The sequence below is a fragment of the Vitis vinifera genome, chromosome 10 (assembly GCF_030704535.1).
Source record: "Vitis vinifera cultivar Pinot Noir 40024 chromosome 10, ASM3070453v1".
Classification (NCBI taxonomy): domain Eukaryota; kingdom Viridiplantae; phylum Streptophyta; class Magnoliopsida; order Vitales; family Vitaceae; genus Vitis; species Vitis vinifera.
In genome coordinates this window covers 26869138-26884566 of record NC_081814.1, presented here as the reverse complement: position 1 = coordinate 26884566, position 15429 = coordinate 26869138, and the positions used below count along the sequence as shown (strand labels likewise).

General features: G+C 38.7%; 1 protein-coding gene across 6 annotated transcripts in view; it reads left to right on the top strand.

The window, feature by feature from the left end:
• The window catches only part of LOC100852965 (uncharacterized), a 42063-nt gene that overhangs the window by 19239 nt on the left and 7395 nt on the right, over positions 1–15429 (top strand). For all 6 annotated transcript variants that reach the window (XR_786812.3, XR_009466695.1, XM_010657669.3 and 3 more), the window contains exons 5-7: positions 3814–4105; positions 8637–8795; positions 9351–9716. Coding sequence is in view for 4 of the 6 variants with exons in the window: in XM_010657669.3 (XP_010655971.1) it covers positions 3814–4105; positions 8637–8795; positions 9351–9716 (817 nt within the window). In the remaining 2 variants the exon portion in view is untranslated. The remainder of the gene's footprint in view (positions 1–3813; positions 4106–8636; positions 8796–9350; positions 9717–15429) is intronic.

The window sequence follows — 15429 nt, the reverse complement described above, 5'->3', positions numbered from 1 at the left end:
GAACCCGCCTATTGCTGAATTTTCCTCAGTTTTGGGTTGCTCTGACATGTGTGCTTGAGGCCTTTGCTGCCCTCCACGGTTTCCCCATTCACGACTTGGTGGTTTACCATTCAGCTTCCAACACTTCTCTTTTGTGTGCCTTGGTTTCTTGCAAAAGGTGCACCAGCGATTGTCCTTGTTCTCCTTCCACTGATTGTCTCTACCTAAGTGTTTAGGCAGATTTATCTTTCCTTGTTCTGAATATTCTGTTTTTGCAACTAGGGTTGATCTATCCAAGGTTTGTGGTTCAAGCATAACACTCCTTCGGCTTTCCTCGCCTCGAATCAATGCTACCACCTCATTAAAGCATGGAACCTCCTGCTTGCCAAGAATCTGGATTCTCACTTGATCAAATTCTGGGTTAAGCCCAACAAGAAAATCATAGACTCTATCTTGTTCAATGAAATCCTTTAGAATAGCGGCATCCTCAGGACATTTGGTTTTTATCACCCTATAATGATCAAGTTCTTGCCACAAAGCTTTCAATTGATTGGCATATTCAGTGACTGTTTTACTTCCCTGTTTTGCAGCAATCGTCTTCACCTTAACCTCATATACTCGAGCCGCATCTCTAGCTTTTGAATACGTCTGTTGGATTGCGTCCCAAATATCCTTAGCTGTGGCCAAGAACATACATGTGTCGCTAATCTCAGGAGTCATAGAATTCCACAGCCACGCCATAATCATAGAATCTTCTTCATCCCATGCTTCAAAACGGGGATCTCCCGGTTTCGGCCCTATACCCATAAGATGGCTGATCTTCCCTTTCCCTTTCAGCACAGTGCGAACAAGTTGAGACCATTTAAGGTAATTTTTTTCATCTAACCTATATGTAGCCTGAATGTTTTGCAATTCCCCTGATTGTTGAGATCGAACAATCTCCTCCGAATGTGTTGTAGTAGTCATCTCTGTAACCTTCGACATCATCCAAAAAAATATGATCTCTTGGGAATTAAGGTAGATCGCAATAAAGAAAAACCAGTAGCAATGAAGGTTGGTAAAAGAACACGTGAATAAAAAAAAATCCAGCTATGAAGGCTAGAAAAATGGCGATGAAGGCCAGAATGATGCCCAGGTCTTAAAAACCTATAGCTCTGATACCATGACACGAAATATGGGATGAAAAATAATAAGTTTTATCTATTAGATTGACTATACACATGGTTTATATAGGAAATTACAAGACAAGAAATAGGAAACAAGAGACATAATAGGAAACTAACTTATTCCTAAACTAACTTATTTCTAAATCATAAAACTATTTATTTATAGAAATAAGAAACTAATATAATAGGAAAAAAAATTCTCCTATTTTATTTACAGCTCAACAGCTATATATCTTTTACCAGCTGTAATAATCTTCAACAGCATCGATGATATACAGGGGATGATATAGAAAAAATGCAGAATTTGAAGCTGAAACTTGTCTAAGGAATTTGAAATCAAAGACCTTGGGAACTTGAAAAACTTCCTAAGAATTGAAGTGGCCTGGTCAAAGGATAGAATATAAATGTCTTAAAGGAAGTATATTCTTGATCTATTGAGTGAAGCTGGGATACTTGGTTGTAAACCTGAATCAACACCAATTGATGCTCAATATCAATTAGGAGGAGCTGCTGATGGTTTTCTTGTGGATAAAGGTTGGTATCATGGGCTCATGGGGAAGCTTATCTACTTGTCCTACACACAACTTGACATTCTATGCTGTTAGAGTTGTAAGTCATTTCATGTGAGCTCCTTTGGAAAGTCACATGGAGGTAGTCATGAGGATCCTAAGATTCCTAAGATACTTAAAGCTTACACGTAGCAAAAGACTCTTGTTCACTAAAAATGGACATTTGCAAGTGACAGCTTACACCAATGTAGATTGGGCAGGTTCACTTTCAGGCGGCCAATTGACTTTTGGATACTACACACTTGTGGCTCATAATTTAGTAACCTAGAGGAGTAAGAAGCAACCTGTAGTTGCTGGATTGAGTCTTAAAACAGAGTCTAGAGCCATGGCTTTGGGATATGTGGCAGAAGAACCTCTTGAAAGAGTTACAAGTGAAGATTTAGTAGCCTATGAGACTATTGTGACAACAAGGCAGCTATTAGCATAGCTCATAATTTTATACAACATTATAGGACTAAGCAAACCTGCTTGTGGACAGTTTAGAAGGAAAAAAACAGACTTGCTTTTGAAAATGGGGAGCTTTCAATTCAAAGGCTCAAAAACTCTTTTCTTTGAAATTTCTGGTCTTGGATTAAGCTGTTTATACATGACAGACCATTATCTTTAATCAATTTCTTTAATTGGTTGGCTCTAGGTGACAGCAGGTGTTGTTTTTCGTATCCCTCTTTTTTTCTGGTTTTGCCTTTAGGTGTCTGCTGTATGGTTTAGGACGCCCTTTTGGTGCCCCTTTCTTTTTATATACACTTTTGATTTTACCTACAAAAAGAATGATGGAACTAAACACATAGAGGTGGACAAACAGTTTATAAAGGAGAAGATGGTAAATATAGTTGTTTGTTCTCCATTTGTATTCTTGAAGTCTCAATTGGCTGACATATTTACTAAGGTAGTTCCTTTGGCGACTTTTTCATCAATGGTTAGCAAGTTGGGAATGCAAGACATCTTCCAACCAGCTTGAGGGGAGTGTTGATGGTTTTTGGTTAATTAATCAGCTGAGGATTCTCAGCCTCGATATTTTATTTCCTGGATTTAAAGATTCTGTCTGTAGCCTTCGTATTTTTTAGGAAACTTTGAATTTCCTGATTATTTAGAATTAGATCATGGAAATTTCATTTTCTTTGATTCTTTCCTTTTGCATTTCCATTTTTGGAACAGAAACTCTGTATTTGTAGACATGTACTCTAATTAATGGAATAAAACATTTTTGAGTTCCAAGTTTACACAAATGAATACATTTTGTTTTTGATTAACAGAAAAATGAGTTTGTATTCTATGGTCATGGGAGGATTTTTTATCTCCCCCACTCCTCCCCCCCCCCCCAAAAAAAAAAAAAAAAAAAATCCCAGGTGTAAATGTTTGTTTCTTTTCTTTGTATACTTCTGGTATGCCTGGACCTTGTCCCTTTCATTTAGCACAAATGCTTACTCCTCAATAAATAAATAAATAATAAAAGAGAAGACATAGGAGGGTTTACATTGAAAGAGATCAGATAATAAAGAAAGGAGATGACACAGGAGGGTTTAAATTGAAAGAGATGAGATAATGTAAGTTATTGCAGACAAGTTAAAGCACTTGTCTTACTAGATTTTGATGATTATCAATCTTGATTTAGGAGGGATATAATTGATCTACAAACAGTTCATGAATTTTTTTGGGGTTTGTATATAAGTCTTTTTTTTTTTCTTGTGTTGTGTTATAGCTTGCATATTTCTTTTTCCGTGTGATTCTCTTTTAGGATGAAGGATTTTGGGTTGTAATTCTGGACAATCAAGTTAGGATGGTTTTATGTACTCTGTTTTCTTATGCTTGGAAACAAAGCTTCATCCTGAACCATTTGCTGGTTTAAGTATTTGACTGTAATCTGCATGAATATATGGCCTTGACATAAATAAATTTGTTGAAATGTTATCCATGTTGTATATTTTCTTATTTTCATTTCTCACCTTAGAAAAGTCCAATCTCTTTGTGGAGAAGGTAGTTTACACTACATGCTGTGCACAGTGTAGTATTGAAAAGATCTTAGAAACAAAGTATCTTTTGTGGTGGAATGTGTTTCTGTGTTTAGAAACTTGATTAAGTTTTGGATTTTGTTTTTCCAGTGTGAAAATTCAAGACATACAGCTTTTCAGTGGTCATCTTGTTGTATATGAGCGTGAAAATGGTCTGCCTAAAGTTACTTTTTATCGCCTTCCAGCAGTTGGAGAACCACTTGGAAGTCTTCAAGGTGGTCGGACTGTCGATTTTCTTGATCCTATATACTCTGTGGATCCATCAGAGTCACAATTTTCTTCCAGCATTTTACGGTTTTCTTATAGCTCATTGAGGACTCCTGACTCTGTATATGATTATGATATGAACACAGGTGTTTCCGTTTTGAAGAAGATTCAAACAGTAAGTTATTTGATTGATTATGTAATCAATTATGTTTTAATATGCTTGTTTAGTTCATTTTTTACTCTTATTGGCCCCTTTCATGAGCATGTTTTCCTCTTGCTGTCCATGAATTTTTCTTCTTATCTATTTGTCGCAATGTTAATTCGGTGTCCTGGTTTTTTTAAGTTTGAGCTTCTGATTCAATATTTCTAAAGTTGTACATATTATGAAACGGTACCTTCTTTAACATGCTACTGGATTTTTTGTTTTCCAAGAGCAAGTTTACATGAAACGATACATTCTTTAAAGTCTATAGTTTACATTCTTTAACATGCTACTGGATTTATTGCCAATGAAGCCGATGATTCGATTTTGAAGGGCAAGGGTGGAGCAATTCTCTGCAAGCTGGATATTGAGAAGACATATGATCATGTGGAGTGGCCTTTTTTGTTTTCGGTTATGGAAAAATTGTGTTTTGGGGAGAAGTGGATAAGGTGGAAAAAGTGGTGTGTGTCCACTACTAGTTTTTCAGTTCTGGTTAATGACACTCCTTCGGGCTTTTTTCAAAGTTCTAGGGGTCTAAGGCAGAGAGACCCGCTTTCGCCTTATTTGTTTGTGGTAGTGAGGGAAGCACTCAACTGCCTTATAAAAAGAGCTGTTAGTGGAGTTTTTTTATTAGCTTGCCAAGTTAGGGGTAAAAGGGTTGAAGAGGTTAAAATCTCCCATTTGCTTTTTGCTGATGATAGAACCTTCTTGAGTTGGTTACTTATGTGGTTCGAGGCTATATCTGGGCTGAAAGTTAATTTGGATAAAAGTGAACTGATCCCAGTGGGCAATGTGGAGTATGTGGAGGAGTTGGCTTCTGAGCTTGGTTGTAAGGTGGGAAGTTTACCCTCCACTTACTTGAGGATGCTGTTGGGGGCTCTCTTTAAGTTTGTGGCAGCTTGGGGGATGGAGTGTAGGAGAGATTATGTAAGAGATTGACTATGTGGAAACGTCAATATATTTCTAAGGGAGGGAGAATACCTTGATTAAGAGCACATTGTCAAGCTTGCCTATTTACTTCATGTCTATCCTACAATGGCCAAGGGGGGTCAGAATAAGGTTGGAGTAGATTTAGAGAGATTTTCTGCGGGGAGGTGGGGCCCTAGTACGAAGACCTCATTTAATAAGATGGGTAATAGTGTGTCTTGATAAGAGAAAAGAGGGTCTGGGGGTTAAGAGTCTTTCTACGTTCAATAGGGCTCTCCTTTGCAAATGGAGTTAGCGCTTTGTGAATGAGAGAGGGGCTTTATGGAACCAAGTAATTAGGGGGAAATATGGGGAGGGTCGAGGAGGGTGGCATTCTCGAGATGTAAGAAAGGGGTATGGTGTAGGGTTGTGGAAAGCAATTAGGAAGCTCGGGCACATTGTTAGTAGTAGACTCTCCTTTGTAGTGGGTAATGGCCAAAGGGTGAGTTTTTGGAAGGATACTTGGTGTGGGGATACACCTCTGTGTACTTCCTTCCCTTCCTTATTGCTCTAACTAATCCCAAAGAAACTTGGGTGAAGGATGTTTGGTCCGGGACAGCAGGGGGCGGGGTGGGGGGTTGGTGGTGTGGAGTTGGAGTCCTTGCTTTACTAGGTCCTTTTACGATTGGGAGATGGAAGAGGTGGAGGGCCTTCTGTTACGCCTTTATGGTCAGAAACTGATCTTGGAGGAGGATAGGGTGCAGTGGACAGAAACGAAGGATGGAATTTTCTTGACAAAGTTACTTTACAAAGCCTTAGAGCCGGGCTCCTTAGTTTTGTTTCCAATGAAGAACATTTGGAGGTGAAGGAATGTTTGGTCCGAGACAAAGGGGGGGGGGGGGGGGGTTGGAGTTGGAGTCCTTGCTTTACTAGGTCCTTTTACGATTGGGAGATGGAAGAGGTGGAGGACCTTTTGTTATGCCTTTATGGTCAGAAACTGATCTTGAAGGGGGAGGATAGGGTGCAGTGGACAAAAACGAAGGATGGAATCTTCTTGACAAAGCCCTAGAGCCGGGCTCCTTAGTTTTGTTTCCAATGAAGAATATTTGGAAATCGAGTGTGCAGACAAAAGTAAGCTTCTTTGCCTGGTAGGCATCTTGGGGTAAAGTTTTAACCTTGGACCAAGTTAAAAAGAGGGGATGGGCCTTAGCAAATAGATGTTATTTTTGTCAAGTGGAAGAGGAATCCATTGACCATCTCCTTCTTCATTGTGAAAAGACAAGGGTATTGTGGGAGATGCTTTTCACCCTTTTTGGAGTGTCCCTTTTTGGTTGGAATGGCTTCTTTATGGGAAAAAAGCGCAAGACAGTTTGGAGAGCAGGTCCTCTTTGCATTTTTTGGACAATTTAGAAGACTAGGAATAGAATCGCCTTTGAAGATGAGGTATTGTCCATCCAAAGGTTGAAAACTTCTTTTCTTAACTTACTTTGATCGGAGACTAATTTGTTTATAAAAGATGATCCTTAGACCTTTTTTGAGTTCATTGATTGGGTGGGTTCCCGTTGATGGAGGGGTTATTTTTTTTGTATATCTTTGTGGACAACTTTTTATTTCACTTGTAAGGGGGTGAGTATTTCCCTTTTTGTTCTGTACATCTTGAGTCTCTATTTTAGCGCCTCTTAGTAATACAATACTTTTCTTATAAAAAAAAAAATAATTCTACTTGTACTTTTAGAATATGTTCTAATCTGCTCTTTTTTTTTCAATGTACTGACTGAAAATAGTCGTGATTGTATAAAGATCTTGATAGCACCCTTATTATGGTATTAACATATATCTAAAGGGTTCTACTTATTGTCTTGATGGTGTTATCTTTTATTGTTGGAAGATTTATTATTGAAGTGAACTGAAAGTTGCTGAAGAGGAAAAAAATTGTGACTCTGATTAAGTAGAACAAAGCAAAAGAAACTGTGGGTGGACAAAATAAATAAGAAGAAAGAGATATAGTTATTAAGATATAGGAGAAAACTATCTGATAAAGTTAGAAATTTTAGTAACAAACGTGCAGTCTAGCTAATCTAACCTAATTCTAGAAGAATTTTCAGTAATCTGCCACAAGCTGACAGATTTTTCAACGCTTCCTCTTAAGCTCAGAAATAGATATTCCTCATGTCCAGCTTGCTTAAGATAGTTTGGAATGAGTATGAAGTCCCTTTTTTGGAATAGCTAACCTTCTATAGCAATATAAGGAGTATAAATTGGCCCATTTTCAATAAGATTTGGAGTGTTAGGGCTTTAATGAAGATATGTATGCAATTCTAAATTAATGCACCCACAGTCTCACAATAGAAATCCAAAAATTGATCTTGATAAACCTTCTCCTCCTTTATTTCCCTTTTAGTTTGATGTATCTTCTTCTTGATGACTTAAAGGAAATCTTCTTGCTACAAATCATCTCCTTCTTCAATGCACTTTCTCTTGTTTCTTGAATATGAGAGATACCCTTGAATTTTGACATATGGAATGATGCACTTAGTCAACATAATTATTTGTGTCTTTAATCCTTACTTTGTTATCATCATAACCGAAATTAATCAAACCCTGGTCTAGAAATGTATACATTCTATGCATTCTAGGTTGTTAGTAGGATCATTTTCCTTTATTATTTGCCTTATAAATCCTATATACTCATTGTAAAATCCTCAATCAATGCAAGGAATACAATTCCATGATTGTTCACTCTTACAAAAAGTTTATTGAGTGTATTCAAAGAAGATTAATTACACTAAATTGGAAAAGGTAGGCAGCGACAATTTGCTAGGGCTTGGCTTGAGTGAATGACCTCCCCTTTAGTTGCCTTAAACTGAATTTTCATGTTGTTCGTTAGGTAACTTAGAGAAAATGGGGAATTGTGGACTGTTTAAAGATCATTAGGTAGTGAGGTTAGAGCTTTCTCCAAGCAAGCTGCTGGATTTAGCTTGGAATATTTGATTGAGGCATCCTTATTGGGTGCTAGTAACTTGCAGGTGGAGAAAGGATTTGGCTGTTGTTCTTGTGGTATCTTCAAGGAGAAGAGGGAGCTTGAAAATTGAATGCTTGAATTCATGACCTTATTATCCTTTCTAGAGGTATGAAATGCTCCTCTAATTACTAGGTCAAATAACCAAGTAGTGAACAGGTTAGCCAAGCAGGGAGCTTCCTCATCCAAGGAATTTTGTTGCAGATTCTTCCCCCTTCCACACCCCAAACCCAACCCTTCTCCTTTTCTATGAGGGCTTCTGATGGTTGCTTTTGTTGGTGTCACACTTTTTGTGGACAGTTATCTTTTAGGCATTTCATTTCCTTATGTTTGGCTTAAAGATATCTCATCGTGGAACTAATTTCTATTTCTAAAATGCACTCTTCTGTTGTTCCTATTTCCATTTGCACAAGCAAATAAAAAATGAAATTGATGCATGTATAATTGGGCCTATTTTTTGATAATTGCAGTCCTTCTCTGATGTTCAGTTAATTTAATGGTTTAACCAATTTTTTTTCATTTATGCATACTTAACTATGTATGTCTCATTCAATATTTTTTTTCCACTATTTTACTTAGGTATTGGGGAATTTTGATGCATCGAAATATATAACTGAAAGGAAATGGGCCAATGCTCAAGATGGCACTCAAATTCCTATATCAATTGTTTATCGGAAGGATCTAGTGAAACTTGATGGATCTGATCCATTACTGCTTTATGGCTATGGTTCCTATGAGGTAATTTGTGGTTTTAAAGATGATTCACTGCTACTCATGCAATGTGGAATTTCTATGCTGTCAATTTTTTTTTAAAAAAAATTATGTTGGGGAAAAACTAATGTTCCTTCAATTTTTGAATGTTTTATTGTAGACTATTATTTTTTTTTAGGAATTATGTAGAAAAATTTGAGACTCTAGATTTATCCATCCATTTTTTATCTTCTCCTTAGGTGCTTCTACAACCTACTTGGCATCCAGTTCCCTCGGTTGTCCCACTTAAATCCTTTGGTGTTATGAGTCTTGTTGCCAAATCATGAATGATTTGAAGCTTTATGCAGATAAGCTGCTGACTTAGTGAATATTATTTAATTGAACAAACTTTTTTGCATAGTTGTATTATCCATCAGTTGGACTTAATCCATTCTGTTAAGTTAATATGCAAATTGTTCTGCAGATAATGTCATGCTGTCCATGTCTGCAAGATAAAGATAAAGCTTCTGTTTGTTTCTTACCTGTACTTAAATATTAACATTTGAAGTTTTTTAAAGCTTCAGAGTCTTCTGTTATCAACAGATCTGCGTGGAGGCCCATTTCCAGGAGTCAAGGCTGTCCTTGTTAGATCGAGGTTTTATATTTGCAATAGCTCACATCCGTGGGGGTGGTGAAATGGGGAGGCAGTGGTATGAGAATGGAAAGTTGTTGAAGAAGAAAAATACATTCACTGATTTTATTGTTTGTGCCGAGTATTTAATAGAGATAAAATACTGTTCAAAGGAAAAGCTGTGTATTGAAGGAAGAAGTGCAGGAGGGTTGCTTATTGGTGCTGTTCTTAATATGCGGCCTGATTTATTTAGGGCTGCTATTGCTGGAGTACCTTTTGTAGATGTGCTTACTACAATGCTGGATCCAACTATCCCTCTTACAACTTCAGAGTGGGAGGTAATCTTTATTCCTGTAATTTTTTTAAATTCTTCATTCATACATTAATCTTAGTAAAAGCTTGAATTGGGGTTTGGTTACCTGGGAAGGGAATTGGATAATCTTTGTTAGATGTCTTCCTGGAGATTGATGCCATATAGATTTGATGGTAGTACCAGTGATCAATATTGTCTCCTACTGTTGAAAGAGAGAGAGAAAACCTTAATTCTCATTCATATGATTAACTTCTTACAATAGAGAAATATATATACAAGGCTAAGTTGAACTAACTACCATATATGTGACCTATATTAAGAAAGGAAAGAAAGATTGTATACTATAAATACATTATATTCAACACTCCCCCTCAAGCTGGAGCATATATGTCATATGCACCAAGCTTGTTACAAATGTATTTAATCCTAGGACCTCTAACAGATTTAGTGAAGATGTCTGCTAGTTGATCATTTGAATTAACAAAACTTGTAGCAACACAACCTGATGCGATCTTCTCTCTAATGAAGTGACAGTCAACTTCAATATGCTTGGTCCTTTCATGAAAGACTGGATTGGATGCAATATATAATGCGGCCTGATTGTCACAGACTAGCTTTATCTGTTTATCTTTTCCAAATCTCAATTCCTGAAGGAGTTGCCTCAACCATATGAGTTCACATGTTGCCAAAGCCATAGCTCGATACTCAGCTTCGGTACTTGATCTGGCCACTACATCTTGTTTCTTACTCTTCCAGGATATTAAGTTACCTCTAATAAAAACACAATGCCCTGAGGTGGAAAGCCTATCTGAGGGTGAACCAGCCCAACTTGCATCTGTGTAACCAACAATTTGGGTATAAACCCTATCTTCATACAACATACCTTAGCCTGGTGTTCTGTTGATATATCGAAGAATGCGGATCACAGCATCCCAATGGTTGTCACATGGTGACTGTAGAAATTAACTAACCACACTCACAGGAAAAGAGATGTCTGGTCAAGTGATGGTGAGGTAGTTCAATTTGCCTACAAGTCGTCGATATCTCCCAGGATCTCTTAGAGGCTCCCCCTGTCCTGGTACAAGTTTGACATTTGGATCCATAGGAGTGTCAACAGGTTTACATTCTAACATACCTGTTTCTTCCAAGATGTCGAAGACATACTTCCTTTGTGACATAACCACACCTGAACTGGATTGAGCTATTTCAAGTCCCAGAAAGTACTTGAGTTTGCCCAAGTCTTTGGTTTGAAAGTGGTTGAAAAGATGTTGCTTTATTATTTGGATACCCTCCTGATCACTGCCTGTAATGACAATGTCATCCACATAAACTACCAAATAGATGCATTGGCTCAAAGAGTTATGATGATAGAAAACTGAATGATCTGCTTCACTCCGAAGCATTCCAAACTCTTGAACAACTGAATTAAAATGCCCAAACCATGCTAGAGGAGACTGTTTCAAGCCATATAGAGAGCGGCGTAACTTGCACACTAAACCAGACCCCCCCTAAGCAACAAAACCAGGTGGTTGCTCCATATACACTTCCTCGAGAAGTTCACCATGAAGGAAAACATTCTTAATATCCAACTGATAAAGAGGCCAATGACACATAGTTGCCATGGAGAGAAATAAGTGAACAGAAGCAATTTTGGCAACAGGAGAGAAGGTGTCACCATAGTCACAACCATAAATCTGAGCATAACCTTTAGCAACCAAGCGGGCCTTAAGGTGATCAACCTGACCATCAAGACCAACTTTAACAGTGTAGACCCAACGACATCCAACTGTAGATTTACCAAGAGGTAAAGAAACAAGATCCCATGTGCCATTGGAGTGCAGAGTAGTCATTTCATCAACCATTGCCTGTCGCCACCCAGGATGAGAAAGTGCCTCACTAGTGCTCTTAGGAAGAGAAACAGAGGATAAAGTAGAGACAAAGACAAAATATGGTGAAGATAATCGATGGTAGCTCAAAAAATTATAAATAGGATGAGGATTACGAGTAGATCGATTACCTTTTCAAAGAGAAATAGGCAAATGGTTAGTAGATGACAGGGCCGGGGTAGGAGAAATCAGTGGGATAGGAGGTGAGTCATCAGGTACCTCAATTAAAGAGAGAGGAGGAGCAATAGCACGATGTCAACGATGATAAACCTGAAGAGGATGAGAGAGCGCATCTAAAGGGAGGGATATATAGGGAAGTGGCAATACTTCAGAAATGGGAAGAGATTCAGAGGATGAGAAGAATGGAGAGTTCTCAAAGAAGGTGACATCAGCGGAGAGAAAATAATGGTGAGTGTCAAGGGAATAACATCGATAGCCCTTCTGAAGTCGAGAGTATCCCAAGAAGATGCATTTTGTAGCCTTGGCGAAGAGCTTGTCCTGTCCAGGTGTGAGAGTATGAACAAAACAAGTACAACCAAAGACACGAGGAGGAAGGAAATAAAGAGGTTGGGTAGGAAAAAAGAGGGAATGAGGGATTTGGTCATGTAATATAGATGAGGGCATACGATTAATCAAGTAACAAGTTGTAAGAACAGCATCCCCCCAAAAACGAAAAGGAACATGACTATGGAGAAGGAGGGTACAAGCTGTCTCAACAAGATGTCGATTTTTACGTTCAACCCCCCATTTTATTGAGGAGTATGAGCACAAGATGACTGATGGAGGATCCCATGTTGGGACATAAAAGAAGTAAAGGGTGTAGAAAAATATTCCCGAGCATTGTCACTGCGTAACACTCGAATAGAAACATTGAATTGTGTTTGGATTTCAGCATAAAATTTCTAGAAAATAAAGAATAACGCAGCTCGATTTTTCATTAAAAATGACCAAGTACATCTTGAATAGTCATCAATGAAAGTGACAAAATACTGAAATTCTAAAGTGGACGCGGTTCGACACGGACCCCAAACATCGGTGTGGACAAGTTTAAAATGAGACTTTGCCCGATTATTCAAGCGCTTAGGGAACGAGACACGAGTATGTTTCCCAAGCTGATAGGACTCACACGCAAGCGACGACAAAGTGGAAAAACGAGGGACCATCTTTTGGAACTTGGAGAGACTAGGATGACCCAAACGACTATGAATGAGAAGAGGAGCATCGGTGGAAATGCAAGCTATAGGAGATGAAGGTGATGTGAGGTGATAGAGGCCTTGAGATTCATGCCCTATGCCAATCGTCTTCCTCGTACTCCGGTCCTACATGATCACAGATTTATCAGAAAAAGTGATAGAACAATTAAGAGTGCGAGTTATTTTGCTGATAGAAATAAGATTACAAGGACACTCAAGGGCATAAAGGACAGAATGGAGAGGTAGGGAAGGGAGAGGATGAGCCAAACCAATACCTTTAGCTATAGTTTGGGAACCATTAGCTAAAGTAACAGTAGGTAAGGCAGAGATAGTAGTAATAGAGGAGAAAAGATGTTTATTACCAGAGATATGATCAGATGCTCCAGAATCTAAAATCCATGGGCCAAGAGAAGGAGATTGAGTAAAGCAAACAGAGACATTACCGGTCTGGGCAACAGAAGCAACAGAAGCTGATGAGGCTGCCTGATATCAGAGATAGACATCATAATCATTACCAGTAAGGGTGATACTCTGAGATGTGGAGCTCGTAGCGGAGTCAGGTCGAGATAGCAGAGGATTAGATGATTGAGCAATGTGGGCAGTCCATGTAACTGATAGCAATGATAGCAGTGCGAGGAGGTCGTCCATGTAACTGATAACAATGATCTCGAGTGTGACCAAGCTTATTACAATAGGTGCACTGAGGACGTTGTCCTCGATCCCGATTGCCACTACGTCCTCCTCGAGAGTTAGTCTGAGAGGCTAACACAGATGAATCTGAAGGACCATCAGTTGACAAGGTCTAAGTAGAGGAGAGGCGTAAGAGACGAGTGAACACATCATCCAATGATGGTACTGATGGACTAGCAAGAATCTGATCTCGGACAGACTCAAGATCTAGACGGAGGCCAATGAGGGTTAACACCATAAAGAACTTGTCAGTTTGTATTTGTTGAGCTTCAGCACCATTAGTGAAGGGCATCAAAGTTAAGAACTCCTCCTTATAGACGCAATCCGGCCAATATAAGTAGACAAATCCATGTCCTGCTGTCTCACATGAACAATATCAGAAATCACCTTATAAAATTGTTGAATATCATTCGTGTATAATCCTTTAGCCTGAGTCCAAAATTTAAAGCAGGTTTTGTAGGCACGAAGATGATGTAAAATTTTGGGATCAACAGATTACCATAATATGCTTCATAATTGTGCATCAATTTTCTTCCATTGCACTTTGTCAACATCAGGTATAGCATCCTTAGGTGTAACAAGATGATCCTCATAACCTTGTCCCATAAACTAGAGTTCCACGGACGCTGACCAGGAGAGATAATTCTCACTACCAATCAATTTTTTCGATGTGATAGTAGGAGATCCAAAGATGGCGGATGTAAAAATAGGATTTTTAGTCGCCATATCCACTTCACCTGAGATTGAATCACGTTTGGATCAAAGAGAGCCCTAAAGGGAGGTCGGATCACAGCTGTGGAAGAAGAACCTGGTATGTCGGGACCCAAACAAAGGAGAAAAGTGACTGGAGATGAAGAAGAGGCCTTCCCAAGGCACACACAAGTCTTGGCCAAGGAAGGGAGCTGCCGTCGGAGATCGGAGGAGGCTGAAAGAAGACCCGCGGAGGTTGAAGTGCCAAAAAAATTTAGAAGTAGGGTTTGGAGAGGACTGACAGAGGCTTAGATGTGCAAGACTGCGCCGGACGAGCCTGCTGGTAGAAGCTCAGCACCAGAAAGTGGGTCATGCGCCCTCACGCGTCGGCGCGTGGGATTCAGGCTGCCGGAGAAAAACATCGCGTGGATCGGTTTTTGGCTCCGATGCTTTGAGAAAAGTTGTTGATCTCCTCTTTACGCACCCGATGATGTGGTCGGTGTTGGAAAATATCGCCGAAAAGAAAAAAAAAGACGAAAAAGTTTCCGGAAAATATCGCCGGAAAAATGTTGATGGTGATGAGGGTTTTCTGACCACGATATGGCTGACTGGAAGGCTTTGGGAGATGGAAAAAGTGACCGGAATGAAATACGGTCACTGGACGGATTCCCGGAATTAATTACACGGGTAAACCAGAAAGAATAAAGTTTTCTCCCTTGGCTCTGATACCATGTTGAGAGAGAGAGAGAAAAAAAAAACCTTAATTCTCATTCATATGATTAACTTCTTACAATAGAGAAATATATATACAAGGCTAGGTTGAACTAAATACCATATATGTGACCTATATTAAGAAAGGAAAGAAAGATTGTACACTATAAATACATTATATTCAACACCTACAAACATATTTTATTTTTCTTTTTGCCTTTACATCATTTCGTTGAGGACACTTTAATAGTATGAAAGTTCTGTTGGTAAGGGTAGAAAAAGGGATGATCCTATTTGTGCTTGTTTTGGTTTGTTTGATAAAAGCATAATAATGGAAGAATTTTTTATGATTTGGAGTATTTTTTTTTTAAATGAGTTTCATCTCAACTCTCCATTTTGTCGATTAAGGGATCCTTTGGTGGTAGGGAATCCGTCTTCTTCAGATTTTGTTGGCAGAACAAACAAGCAGGGGCTAAGGCCTGTTTCGAAAATGTTATCTTTTCGTTCCTCTGTTTATGTTCCTTTGTTTTATCTCTGAAGATTAGGGTGGTGCCCACTTTTCTGCAAG